The following is a 15,073-nucleotide window of genomic DNA, read 5'->3' as shown; positions in this document are numbered from 1 at the left end:
TCCTGACATCTCTGAAAAATATTACTTTAAATAGTCACAGCTTTACCAAATGCTATGTCTGATTATATCGTGGCTTTTCTCCCTTGTAGATATGAATAAGCTCCTCAAATATTGGAGACGGTATAAAAATAAACAGAGGACTTCCGGTTTCTGGTCCAGCATGTACAGACCTTAGAAGTCATCACTCCATCCTGACAACAAGTAAAAAGTTGAACAAACTGAAAACTCAACAACTCTTTTCAGATCCCTCGGAGAAATAAAGTCACAGGGCAAACTGTGAAGACACAGATAGGTGGGTAAGACAGAATCACAACTATTAGGGAAGAAATGGACTAGTAGAAATCTCCATGGGAACCAGTACTGGGGTAGGAAAATCTGAACTGTAATTGATGAATTGCTAGAGGCTCAGTGGAAAAGTCTAAGAGTGGAAAATTCCAGAGAGGCCTGCACACTTTTGTGAGTTTTACCTCTAGGTCTACCAGGTTCTCACAGTGAAGACTGGAGAAAAATCCCCTAGCACTTTCAGAAGGAGGGGAAAGTAACCATTCTGAAATATGCCAGGGCATTTTGTTCTTCTTAATAAGGCCTGTGTGTAGGAAAAACTATTTTACCAGAGTCTAACCTATGTGGGGGAAGGGATATACCCAACTCCAGCCCACTCTAGCCATCCTGTCCCACCTAAGATTGGGGGCTGTGTCTGTGAAATGACTGTGAAGTTCATGGTCCAGGCTCACAGGCTCACTAAAGATGGACTGAGACCTTATCATAGGACTACAGAATTCTTCCTCTTCTCCCACACCTTACCATCACTAAAGGCCTAGTTACTGCAGTTTCCTTTACCCAGTACATCATGTTCAGCTATGAGGAAAAAAATTAGGCAAACTAAAAATCAAAAAACAGTTTGAAGTGAGACCGGCTGGGACCCGGGACCCTTTGCTGCAGTGCTGCAGTGCTGCAGTGCTTACACTTGGACACACCTCTCCTCGAAGCAACAAAATACAAAGAAACCGTATGGGACGAAAAATAACTGCATGAATGCGCAGTTGGGGCAAATTATGGATAGAAAGATACAAAAGATTGAAAAACCCAACTGCCACTTCTAAAGAGCCTGGAGCAAAAACTGGGTGTCAGGAGCAAAAGCAGGGAACTGCGCACGCCCCCTGCACTCAACCCCACCAAGGGGTGGGCAGACCATCTAAGCCACCCCTCTGCTCCGACCCCTGGACACACGCCTATCCCCACCCCGTATAAGGAACAAGCTCGCCCTGCCTCAGCGAGTGAGCAAGCAAGGGAACCTGTCGTTTGTTCTCACTGCCCGGCTGCTGCAGCAGGGGCCCCAGTAAAGCCTTGCATGAATTTCTTGTCTGGCCTCTAGTCAATTTCTATTGATTGGGGAAGGCTAAGAACCCTGGTCAGTATCAGAAAGAAAGAGCAAACATCAGAACCAGACTCAGATATGGCAGGGATGTTGGAACTAAAGGACTGTGAATTTAAAGTGACTATAATATGCTAAGTGCTCTAATGGAAAAAGCAGACAACGTGCAAGAACAGGTGGTTAATGTAAGCAGAGAGATAGAGATCCTAAGAAAGAATCACAAAGAAATGCTAAAGATAAAAAGCAATGTAACAGAAGTGAAGAATACCTTTGAGGGGCTCACTAGTAGACTGGACTTGGCTGAGGAAAGAATCTCTGAATTTGAGAACAGGTGAATAGACTTCTAAGACTGAAAAGCAAAGAGAAAGAAGACTGGGGGCGGGGGGGTGGGGAGGGGAAGAAAAGAAAACACAGAACAGAATATCCAAGAACTATGGGACAACTACAAAAGGTGTAACATATGTATAATGGGAATACCAGAAGGACAGGAAAGAGGGACAAGAACAGAAGCTCCAAATGAAAGAGGCTAAACTGCAAACAAGTGCTGCTGAGAGGGCAGGGGCTCCCTTTCTCACCCAGCCCACATTCATAGGGTAGAGGCTCTCCAAGAGGGAGTAGTCCCTTCTGCTGCCACCTAATGTCCTGCTCATAAAGCAGGGGTGTCCCTCTGAGAGAAGTGTGCCACTATCTCCACCCCCAGGTCTGGAGCAGAGGCTCAGGGGAAGCAGCAGTCCATAAGAACAAATGCTCCAGAGTTTTTCCCAAAGGAACTGACTTTATTTAAAAGAGAATGTGCAGAAGTTCAGGCCTAAGGGGGCTCTTGAAAATACTGGAGATTTGGTGGTAAACAATTAAGAGGAGGCTGGTAGCCCCATTAGAACAAGCTAAAATGTAGGCCAGCCAGTTTACCAGAACGAGGCAGGCCAAGAGACAGCTAAGGCAGGGAGACATCAGGCCATGTGCACAGCCCTCCTTGGGTCCAAGTAAATCTCAAAAACTTGCCCCAAAAACTACCCTGCAAAAGGGCTCGATTTAATTGGTTCAGACTATGGAGCAATTTATGTCCCAGAGCACTGTCAAATCAGAGCAAATTAGTGCAGCCTAATAGGTAGGAGTGACATCAACAGTCATGGAAAGAGACAGTCAAAGAGAGCCCCGCTAAATCCAACGTCATCCCAGGATGGCTGTGCAACATGCCCTGATGAGAGACATGAGAAGCTTCATATTGTTGGTAGGCAGAGGGTAGGGAGACAGAATTCACTAAAATAGTAAAGCCAAGTCAATTAATAAATGAATAAGCAAAGTCAAAACAAAATACAAGCCCTGGAGGCAGGGGGAGTCAATATCTAGAATCAACACAAAATATTATCTAAAACGTCCAGTTTTCAAAAAAGTATTGAAAGAATACTGAAAAGTGTGACCCATATACCAAAAGAAAAGCAGGCAACAGAAACTGCCTGTGAGAGCACCCAGATGTCAGTTTTAGCAGATTTCAAAACAACCATTATAAATATGTTCGAAGAATTAAAAGAAATCATGCTTAAAGAAGTAACAAAGTAAGATGACAACGTCTCATCAAGAAGAGAGTATTAATAAAGAGATAGAAATGAGATTCTAGAGTTAAAAAGCACAATAACTCAAACGAAAAATTCACTAGAGCAGCTCAACAGTAGATCTGAACTAACAAAAGAAGAATCAGTGAACCTGAAGATAGATCAATTGAGATTATGCAATACAAAGAAAGAATGAAGAAAAATGAACAGTCTCAGAGAAATGTGGGATACCATTAACTGCTCCAACATGTACCTAATAGAAATACAAGGAAAAAACAATGAGAAAGGAGCAGTGAGAAATAAGAGGTCAGAAGGCAGTGATGTATCCTTACTATTTTATTAAGCAAGAAATCAGGGAAAAAGGCATTAGTTTCATGTAATAGTCTTTTTTATTACTATTTGCTGATTTTCCATCATTTGTTACAGAGATAAAGAGACAAGGTGGAGGACTTCCCTGCTGGCACAGTGGTTAAGAATCCGCCTGCCAATGCAGGGGACATGGGTTCGAGCCCTGATCAAGATCCCACATGCCGTGGAGCAACTAAGCCCGTGTGCCACAACTACTGAGCCCGTGTGCTGCAACTACTGAAGCCTGCGCATCTAGAGCCCATGCTCTGCAACAAGAGAATCCACCACAATGAGAAGCCTGTGCACCGCAACGAAGAGTAGCCCCTCCTCACTGCAACTAGAGAAAGCCCACGCACAGCAACGAGGACCCAACATGGCCAAAAAAAAAAAAAAAAGACAAGGTGTAGGAATTTCCAAAACAAATGGCTGATTATAAAAATGAAGGTAAGATGGACATAAAAAATACACAAAATATATTCTATTAAAAAATATATATACCATGTATTCTAACACGCTGTGGAAAGGTAGCCCCTGAATGAATCAGGAGACATGGAATGAATGAATCAGGTTTCAGCCTGCTTCCTTAAACTAAGCTCTGATACTTTAATTTTTGCTGGGTGAGACTAAAGGTACAGTGGGGCAGGTAGCTTAGATGAGATCCTTCATGGTTAGCTTTGGTTTAGGGGAGTGGATAACTAAGCCAGTGATTCCAAGTTCCCCACTCCAACTTCAACGAGAGCTAGAAAGAGTAGGCGTTTTCCCATTTGTTTTAAGTACTGGGATTTTGCATTATGTTCAAGAAATCCGTGGTTTCCTCTCCAAGTAAAAAATATGAAAGCCCTTGGACTAGATAACCCAACATTATTTCTAGCTGTAACAGTTCATGAGTACACCACCAAAGCCAGGTACAGATCTTTTGTAAGAGTACTCGAAACAACTGCAAATATGGGTATTTTATTTTATCATTATGACCTCATTTTTCTATTCAAAGACACTAATTATAAGCTCACTTTGCCTTTCATATTTCCAGACTCTTCAGCTAATCTCAGACATTCAAAATTTAACAGGAAAACATTTACATCTGAGACCTTTTAGAAAAATGCCATATTACAGTATATACCTAAAGTCCTATCCTTAAATGTAAGGTATACTTACCAATGGTCAGAAAATCTGATCGATACTGACAAGTCATTCCAAAGCCAAAATCTCGCCAAAAGCCAGAATCCTTTTTGTGAACCTTAAGTTTAAAAAACAAAATTCAATTTAATCCCTCAAAAACTAGAAGTAGTTTCAATCAACAATGAAACAAATTAAAATATTTTCCAAATAATACTTTTTCCTGGCATTTATGTGACTGATAATGGACCAGATGCCTTTATATTACTAAATCCTTACAAAACCAACAAAAATACAGTAATCCCCATGAGCATAGGATTCTTGCTACATTTTTGTTGTTTTGTTTTATGAATTTTGTTTTATTTTACTTTTTTTATACAGCAGGTTCTTATTAGTTATCTATTTTATACAAATTAGTATGTGTATGTCAATCCTAATCTCCCAATTTATCCCACCACCACTGCCCCACCCCCTACCCTGCTGTCCCCACTTGGTGCCCATACTTTTGTTCTCTACTTTCAATCTAATTTGTTCAAGCTTTGTACAAGGTGCAAGCTGAGGTTACTAACAATCAAAGAATTTGATGCCTGACCTCAGGGGGCTTACATTCTGTTTAAGGAGGACACCAGTTGCACAAGCACATACCGTAATACACTGATCACTTCTACACAGTAGACCTTATTTGGTGCCTGGCCAGCATCCATTCCCCTACCGCTTTCCTAACTGTGTACAGTTTTGCTCTGGTAATTACCTGGCCCCATGCAGCCCGTGAGTTTCAGGGACGCTCCTTCCACTGGCAGCGTCAGACTGGGCCATGAGCACGCTACACCAGTGAGACGGTCTCACCCTACTCACTTAGGAACTGATTAGGCATTAGACAAAGTTCAGGTCAACATGCTAAAACAGGAGGGCTATTGGGAACTTTGGAAAACAAAGCCCCCTCATTCTTCTGAGAGCTACTAGAAAAGACACTCGCTCTCTTTGGATGGTGTAGGGCAGGAGTAAGCAACTACCACCTGGCTTTGCAAATAACTTTATTGGAACAAAGCCACACTCATTTGTTTACAAATTGTCTATCGGTATTTTTGCGGTACAATGGCAGAGTTATTAAATAGTTGAAACAGGGACTGTATGGTCTGCAAAACCTAAAATATTTTCTATGTGGCTCTTTACAGAATAAGTGTGTCAACCCCTGGTGTAGGGTATAGATGAGAAGTTTGGAACTGCTGCAGTCCTTTCCCACCATGAGGGAAACCAGTTTTAAAATGGAGCAGTCACCACTGAAGTCCAAGCAGAGAAGGAAAAAGAAAATCAGAGCTTTGATGACACTGCGCCTGCAGAATGAAGTAAAAGTTGAAGCTTGATAAACCTCCTTTTAAAATTCATACATTCAACAAGTGTTTAATCTGTTGGACTTGGTTTTGGGAGCTGGGACCCAGCAGGGAACAGAGGTGACAAAATCCCTGCTACCACAGAGCCTCCATTTTGATGGGAAAATAACCAATAAATAAATATAGGTCTCAGGTGGTGACACATGCTGGAAAGAAAGATGCCGTAGGCTAAAAAGAGAGCAAGATAGAAAGCCTATTTTAGATATGATGCCCACAAAAGGCCTCTATGAGGAGGTAACATTTGAGCAGGGACCCTACTGAAATCAGGGAGTGGGCTATGCAAATATGTGGAGATCATTCCAGAAGCACATACAATGGCTCTGAGGGAGCAGCTCACTTGGAGTGTTTGAGAAACAGTAAAGAAACAACTGTGGCAATAGCTCAGAAAACAAGGGCAAGAAGAATGAGGCCCCAGGTCAAGAAACAGCTATTACATTTTCCAAACATAAGTGGTATTATAGTATTTTGGTAGGCTTATGGCAATGATCTAGAAGAGGCAAAATGTTAGGATAGGAGAGAGTGAAGAATGGCTGAGGGGCGCCCTTGTTTAGGCATGACGGGTGAGCTCCATGTAGCTTACTACAAAAGGACGAGCTGGCCTTAGGAAGGAATGTGGCAGTTCCTCCGCTGGGACTGGAGAGAGGCGGAGAATGTGATACAGAGCCAGTGAGGCCGATGGATCTCATGACAGGAGAATAAGGAAGTGAACATCCGACTGCTTCTCTTTTCTAAATGAAACAGATACGTGGAGAGTGAGGAGTGGTGAGGGCTGCTGGGAGGCGTGAGAAGGATAGTGTGGCGGGCTTGGAGGACAAAGAGTGGGTGGACTAGGGTAAGGCACAGGATTTCAGGGCAGTCTGGGACTCCTGAGGCCTGTGGTCACGTTTAAAGCTATGCTGTGTAGTGGGACTGTGTGTCTCTCACTCTCCACATTCTGCTGCTCTGGGGCCAGGTTGACAGAGTTGTCCTTAACCAGGTTAAGGTTCTAAGAGAAAACACTGGAAGGAGTGAGGGATGAAGGAGGTGAGTGTATGGCAAAAAAGAGGCTGTGGATAACAGCTGACCATGGAGTCTGAGTTGGGTAAGGAGGGAAATGAGGATATGGATGTGAGGAGGGTGACAGAGAGGAGAGAGACAGGCACCTCACCCAAGCTGCAGCATTCTGAGACAGCTTCCTCCAAGAAATGAAGTTAGAGCTGGGATCTGAGAGATAAGTAGGAGTTAGTTAAGTGAAAGATGTGCTGGGAGAAAGTTCCAGGCAAAGGAACAGTTTACACAAAGGCCTGTGATGGAAGAGAGCACTGTGCATGAAAGATGGTGGGACTAAACACTGGGGTCAGAAGTAGAGGTGCCCATAAATGTGGAGCAGGGCTCAGGAAACTTTTATAGAGAACTGGACAGTAAATATTTTAGGCTCTGCAGAACACAGAATCTCCGTTTCAACTACTCAACTCTGTCACTGTAGTGTGAAAGCAGTCATTAACAATTAAATAATCAAATGAACACGTTGTGCTCCAAAAAACTTTAAGGCCACTGAAATTTGAATTTCATATAATTTTCATGTGCCATGAAATATTAACCTTTTAAAAATACTTTTCAACCATTCTTAACTCATGGGCCATTCAAAACTAGGCAGCAGGCCAGATCTGGCCTGCAGGCCACAGACTGCTGACCCCTGGCCTAGAGGGATCAGCAGGGCCACATCAGAGAGAACTACGTGTGCCTGGTCACATGGTTTGGGCTTTATCCTAATGGTAATGGGGGTTCTCTGAAGAGTAGGAGCAAAAGGAGTAATGTGATCAGATGATGTTTTTGGAAGATCATTCTGGATGATAAGGGAGAAGAGATAAGGAGAGAGAAGAGGTAAGAAGGCAAGAATGGAGGCAGTGAGGCTGGTTAAGAGGCAACAGTTATAATCTGGGGATAAGAGGCTGGTGGTATAGACTGTCATGGTATGTCCAGAAAGAAAAAAAATTTGATGGATGCAGAAAAGATTTAGGACACAGAATTGACAGAAGTCAGCAAGTGACTCAATGGGCAGGAGCAGGGGATGAGACAGAAGGATCATCCAAGGATGACAGCAGACTGTGGTCCTGACAATGGGTATGTGACGGTACCTCCCCCACAAGAGCAGGAGCACGGGGCTGGGGGCGGGGGAGGACCAGCCCAGAGATGGATGATGTGGAGCTAGGTTCTGCACACAATGAATTTCAGTGATCTGTAGGGCAACCACAGACTGGAAATTCTTGCAGATAGCAGGAATATAGGAACATACAGGTCTGTAGAGGAGGCAGCTTTTGAGAAGAGTGGGACAGTCTGAAAAAGCTGCTGTGCAGAATGGGAGAACCACTCTGGAAAACAGAATGAACCAGGCAGTACTGAGGACTTGGCTCAAGTAGGAGCTAATAAATGAAATACAAATTTTCCTTTAACATTTGGTGGGGGGCGGAAGGCTTCTTCCTGAGGGCAGGACTTTTTGTTAATTTTGCTTGCTATTAATTTTGCTCACTGCTATATCCCTAGTACCTAGAACAATGCAAGGCACAGGATAGGCTTTCAATAAATACGTGTTAAATGAATAAATAAATTTATAAAGGCATAAGTTTTGTGGCAAAACCAAGAGTGGGCTCTAATATTCTTATCTCCTTTGTCAAAAATATATAATATATATAATCCTGGTGCAAAGTATTAAAACATCCACTCTGACATTTCTACCCCAGGCCAATTCTGATTTTATAAATATTATGACTTCATTTATAACTTTAGTTTCTTTAAAAATTCTTCAAATATTATCAGACTTGGGGAAAAGAGTCATTGGTTTTGTTTGATTTTTAAATCAGCACATTTTCACTGAGGAAAAGTAGAAGGAAACTCATATTGTCTACAATCCCTGATTGTTAATATTTTACTGCATTTTACTCTTTCTCCTAAGCATGTGGGAGATGCAGCTATCCACACATAACCTACATCTCCAGCCCTCAGCTGCTCACAGACGGCAGGTCCACGAATCCCCCTGGCAACTTGGCATTTTCCCTTGGACGTCGAATAACCAACACACACCTACCATGCTCAAATTGAAGTCCTAATCTCTCCTCTTGCCACTCCTGTCTTTCCCTCACTCCCCACATCTAATCTACCAGCAAGCTCTGTCAGTTCTGTCTCTAAATCATAGCCAAACCTTTCTCCACAATCACCATCCTCACCCACGCCACAGCACCACCCCTGGTCTACTGCAAAAGACTAACTGGCTACTTGCAGCTAGAGCCACACACAATCCATTCTCCAAAGAACCAAAACTCCCAAGGCTTTCTATCACACTTACATAAAATTCAAACCCCTTACAGGGGTATAGCAAGCTCTACATGACCTGGCCCAGCTCTGTGCCCGCTCGCCCCCTGTGCTCCAGCCACCTTAGGAAGTCTACTAGCTGTCTTTCTGCCTGGCACTGCCTTCCCCAGTCACTGTGTAGCAGGTTCCCTCCTTTCATTCGGAAGCCCCTCCAACAGCCCCATCTCAGAGAGGCCTTTCTGACCCAACGCAACACAGATACCACCTAATCACTCTTCACAACGCAGCCTGTTTTAATGATCTGTATGGTATTTGTTAATTGATTTTATTTTCTGTCTTTTCCTACCAGACTAAAGATTCTTGTGAACAACAATCACGTCTGTATGGTTCTACGTGCTGGGGTTACAGCGGTGAATAATGGCTGGCATAGAATGGACGTTCACTATTTGATGAATTAATATAACAGAGTGGAGACTATGGAGCCACACTGCCTGGGCTCCTGGCCCCATCCTGGCCAGCTGTGCATTAGGGGAGGGGCACTCATCCATGCACAGCTGTCTCCTCATCTGTAAAACAGGGGTAATAATAGCACCCTCCTCAAAGGTTGTTACAGGATTAAATGAGTTAACGTGTATAAAAAACAGCACAGTACCTTGCACAAACAAAAGGGTACGTAAAATCACTAGCTATTATAGCATTAAAATATCTAAAATATATATACACCATTTACCATTTTTTAACTTCACATTTACCTCTACATTTACACTGTTGTATTTATTTCCATTTCATGAACACTTTCCTCTTGACACACAACATTCATCACAGTATATACTGTAATTCAATTTATCATTTTATTATTAGAGTTTTGCTTGCTTTCAATCTTGTCAATATTATGCATATTGCTACTCTACACCTCTGATTATTTCCTCAGGAGAGACTCCTGGGAGCGGAAATTATTGGATCAGAGGGATGAACCTGTTTGAAAACTCCTGACCCAGAAAGCTCACCTGCATTCCCACACCACTGGCAGGGACGGAGACGCCCCTACCCCGCCAGCCTCACTCACTTGGCTGTTTTTCAAAACAGCGATTTCACAGCAGAAGAAAAGTATCGCACTGCTGTTTTAATGCTTTCTTAGTAAGAATGACTATTTAAATATGTTTACTGTGAATTATTATCAAATGCCTTTTAACTATTTTTTTCCTATTTGGTGTATTTCCTATTTACTTCTAATACAACTTTAAACATTATGGAGAGCAAACTTTTGTCTTATGCTTTTTAAGTGAGAATAATGAAGCTCAGAAAGTTTAAATAAATTGCAATGCTTACAAACCGGTGAAACTACAACTTGAAATGGAAGTACTTAAACTTATTTTTCTATACATCTTAGAATGAGTCCACTTTCAAATCATTCTTCGCCCACATCCTCCCAAACCAGACAAGAAAATTCGCTCTTCACCCTCACAGGCTGAGTCCATTTTGCACTTCTTCTGGTTTGTTTTTCCAAGTAAAATTTTTTATAAATAAACTTTTTATTTTGAAATAATTTCAGATTTACAGAAAAGTTGCCACATAGTAAAGAGTTCCCATATACTTCTCTTGTAGCTTTCGCTTCCCCTAAATGTTCTTATCTTACACCGTTGTGGTACATTTGTCCAAACTAAGAAACCAACAATGGTACATTACTATTAACTAACTGCAGACTTTATTTGGATTCCACCAGTTTTTCCTTTAATGTCCTTTTTTCTGTTCTAGGATCCAGTCCAGGCGACCACAATGCATTTGGTGTTATGTCTCCTTAGTCTCCTGAGAAACTGTGACATTTTCTCAGTCTTGTTTTTGATGATCTTGACAGTTTTGAGGAGTAATGGTCAGGTATTTTATAGGATGTCCCTCAATTTGGGTTTGTCTGAAGTTTTTCTCATAATTAGGCTGGGGTTATAGGTTTTTGGAAGAAAGACCACAGGGGTGAAGTACCTTTCTTGTTACATCATATGAGGGGGTACATGACAACACTAGTAATGTTAACCTTCATTACTTGGTTTAAGGTGGTGTCTGCCAGGTTTCTCTGTTGAAACCTACTAGTTTTTCTTTTTTCATACTTGTTTCTTTGGAAGTGAGTCACCTAGCTCCACCTTCTGGAAAAGGGAGTATCTACAAGTTATTTAGAATTTGGTAGGGAAGATCTGTCTCTTTTCCCCCTAATCTAATCAACCTATCAATCTATCCAGTTCATTCATTATTATTACTTATTTACTCACTCACAAATTTATATCAGTATGGACTCATGGATATTTATTTTATTCTGGTGTTATAATCCAGTACTAGGTTATTTATTTTGTTGCTCAAAATGTTCCAGCTTGGCCACTGGGAGCCCTTTCAGGCTCTTGTGTCCCTCTGACATACCCTCATCCTTTTGTTGTTTGAATAGCTCCTTACTTTCTAGAGCTACAAGATGCTACAGGCTCCTCTATTTCCCGTCCCAGCACTAAGATCTGGGAGCTGGGTATGCCTTTTACTCTAAAGATGTCACTGCTTCTGGGTCTCTTGGGACAGAGTTAGGTCATAATGTATGTATACCATGTATATACCCTTTGACTTTTTAATCCTAAATTGCTATTAACTTCTTTTTTATTATGTGTTTCATCAACAACTATTTAAAGAAACTAAAGTTTTACTAGGTTCTTGCTGTTGTTGACCACTTTTTAAAAATAATTTATTTTATTTTAAATAAAAATTTTTTTGGTTGCGTTTAAATAAAATTTTTTGGCTGCACTGGGTCTTTGTGGCTGCTCAGAGGCTTTTCTCTAGTTGTAGCAAGCAGGGGCTACCCTTCGTTGTGGTGCGCAGGCTTCTCCATTGCGGTGGCTTCTCTTGTTGGGGAGCACGGGCTCTAGGTGCATGGGCTTCAGTAGTTGTAGCACTCAGGCTCAGTAGTTGTGGCTCACGGGCTCTAGAGCACAGGCTCAGTAGTTGTGGTGCACAAGCTTGGCTCTGCGGCATGTGGGATCTTCCTGGACCAGGGCTCGAACCTGTGTCCTCTGCATTGGCAGGTGGATTCTTAACCACTGCGCCAGAAGGGAAGCCCCTGACCACTGTTTTATTCTCAGGTCTTCCTCTTTCAATGTGCTCATTCTCATTCTGCTGAATTAGAAAAGGTCTGTGAGAAATAAACTCTGAGTTCTTCAGTGTTCAAAAATGCCTATTTTGCCCTCAAGTAAGTCAAATATGGATTCTATAATCGAAGTTATTTTTCTTCAGAATTTTCAAGGTATCATTTTATTATCTTCTAATACCAATATTATCATGAAGGCCGCGAGTGCCAACCTATTATTCCTTTGTAGACAAGCTAGGTTTTGCTATTTTTGGCATCTCTGGAAACTATTAGGATTGTCCCTTGACTTCTATTCTCAAATGCCAGAAGACTTATCTTTTCTTAGTTCTTTGAAGTTTTCTTCTATTTCCTCCCCTCTCTATTCTCTTTTCTTTCTCTTCTGGAACTCCTATTAAACAATCTGGGAGCTTCTGAATTGATTTCCCGCATCTCAATTTTTCTCTCACATTGTCTCTTGGCCTGTCTGCCAGTTTATAAACTATTTCAACTGTGACCATCTGCTATTCAGCCCATTTACTGAGTTTTATATTTTCACAATTTCCAAGTTCTGACTCTATTTTTAGCAACAAATAGTTTTACAAAATCAACATTTTCTCTAATTTCCTTAAACATATATTTAAAGTTGTTTTCTACCTGTATTCATATTCTCATTTGTTAATTTTTCTATTTATTAAACTTTGGTGCCTCTTTCATTGTGTTAGCTTCCCTCAAATGTCTGGCTAGCTGTGGTTAGCTGCTACTCATTTTTGTTTCAAAAATCATTGTTCAAACACCCCTGGTTCTTAGCTATGATTACAGGGGTCTATCTCCAGCAATAGTGAAGGAGGGGCTAAACGTGGTCTTGGGCAAAATGTGCCAATGACAGCTCACCTCTGGAGTCTGAGGCTCCCTATCCACCCTACAACTCAGTATTCCTAGGACCCTACCCTGCCTTTCTAGCTCCAGGGACCACACACACTGCCTCAGCCTGTAGGTCAGTGCCTGTGATGCCTGCTGTTCAGCACAACTTCCAGAGAAGCACAGATACTCTACCATTCCCTGTCTTCTATGAGCTCAGAGTATGCAAGGCAGCCCCATCTTCAGTGTTGTCCTGAATATGTTCCAGACTGTTCTCTCCTCCATTAATCAACCCTATGACAACTATTGTCATCTTACAGAAATTTCTCAAAATTTAGATCTCCTAATGGCACTTCTCTCATTCTCCAATACGAATATGCCTTTTTATTTTTTTTTATTTTTATTTTTATTTTTTTTGCGCTATGCGGGCCTCTCACTGCTGTGGCCTCTCCCGTTGCGGAGCACAGGCTCCGGACGCGCAGGCTCAGCAGCCATGGCTCACGGGCCAGCCACTCCGCGGCATGTGGGATCTTCCCGGACTGGGGCACGAACCCGCGTCCCCTGCATCGGCAGGCGGACTCTCAACCACTGCGCCACCAGGGAAGCCCGCCTTTTTATTTTTAATAATTCACTTCTACAAAGGATTTAGGGTGTCAGATAGGGCAGATGTAGATGCTCAGTTTGCCACTTTGACCCCATCTGTATCTATATTCCTAAGTAATACTGGCCTACAGATAAGGTAGAAGTGTGTGTGTGTGTGTGTGTGTGTGTGTGTGTGTGTGTGTGTGTGTATGTTTATGTATACATGCTTTGCCAGGGGTTGATATGAAGATAATGCTGGCCTCTTACAATACATTAGGTAGATCATATGGCACCAATATTATCTGTTCTTTGAAAGTTTGGAAAAACTCACCAGTGAAACATATCTATGTAACTGCAGGTTAAATGTTTGATAACTGTTCTAATATTTTAAATTGCTCTTCATCTCTTCAGAGCTTCCATCTCTTTTATTTATAAAATACTAACATGAGCTTTTATAAAATATTAACATGAGGGACTTCCCTGGTGGCCCAGTGGTTAAGACTCCATGCTTCCAATGGAGGGGGTGTGGGTTTGATCCCTGGTCAGGGAACTAAGATCCTGCATGCTGTGCAGTGCAGCCAAAAATAAAATAAAAGTACAAAAAAAAAAAAATTTACATGAATTTAGTTCATGCTAATATTTTATAAACTCTCAAATCTTTCCTTTTATTTAGAATTTTTAAAACTTACTATATGAAATAGATTTAATGTTTTCTTATTCTAATTTTGTATGTTGTTGTTTTCTATTTTACCCTGAATCTGCCCACTTTATGATTACATTTTTTCTGCACATAAAGAATAAGCTCCTGTATTTGTCAATCTATTATTTTTGGTTCATTTATTTCCACCTTTATCTTTATTTCTTTCCTGGAGTTACTTTTCACTTTTTAAACATGTTAAATTGTCTTCTTAGTTCATTTGTTTCCTTTTTGTTCTTAATGTTAACAATAAAAGATTAGGCTAAATGCAATATAGTATCCTGGACTGGATCCTGAAACAGAAAGAGGAGGTGCAGTAGAAAAACTGGTGAAATCCTAATAAAATCTATAGTGTAGTTAACAGTAACTTACCAATGTTAATTTCTTAATTTTGACAAATGAACCATCGCTATGTAAGATGTAAACAATAGGGGAAACTGGGTGAAGTACAGGAACTCTCTATACTATCTTTCCAACTTTTCTGTAAATCTAAATTATTCCACGTTTATTTAAATTTTTTTCAAAACTTTTGTAACTTTGTCAATAACTGTAAGTTCTGATATATGGCATTCCCATTCCAAGACTTTCTAAGTAATTTCCCATAGTATATTATTCCTTCTTATTTATTTAGTAGTTTTAATTTCTAGTTAGTAAGGTTTCTAAAATTAAAATTTATTTTTAGTATTACTAAAAATAAGTTGGTAGAAATGACCGTACAATTTTCACAATCTAGAACCTGAATTTTTCTCTGTAGCCTAAACTTTTCTGCCC

The 15,073-nt window shown here is 41.1% G+C and overlaps 1 protein-coding gene across 4 annotated transcripts in view; it reads right to left on the bottom strand.

The window, feature by feature from the left end:
- The window catches only part of CSGALNACT2 (chondroitin sulfate N-acetylgalactosaminyltransferase 2), a 56,647-nt gene that overhangs the window by 10,921 nt on the left and 30,653 nt on the right, over nt 1-15,073 (bottom strand). For all 4 annotated transcript variants that reach the window (XR_004346090.1, XM_032607492.1, XM_032607494.1 and 1 more), the window contains one exon: nt 4,432-4,513. Coding sequence is in view for 3 of the 4 variants with exons in the window: in XM_032607492.1 (XP_032463383.1) it covers nt 4,432-4,513 (82 nt within the window). In the remaining variant the exon portion in view is untranslated. The remainder of the gene's footprint in view (nt 1-4,431; nt 4,514-15,073) is intronic.

This window comes from Phocoena sinus, chromosome 16, assembly GCF_008692025.1.
Source record: "Phocoena sinus isolate mPhoSin1 chromosome 16, mPhoSin1.pri, whole genome shotgun sequence".
NCBI classification, from domain to species: Eukaryota; Metazoa; Chordata; class Mammalia; order Artiodactyla; family Phocoenidae; genus Phocoena; species Phocoena sinus.
Note: the sequence above shows the minus strand (reverse complement) of the source record. Positions and strands in the feature narration are given on the sequence as shown.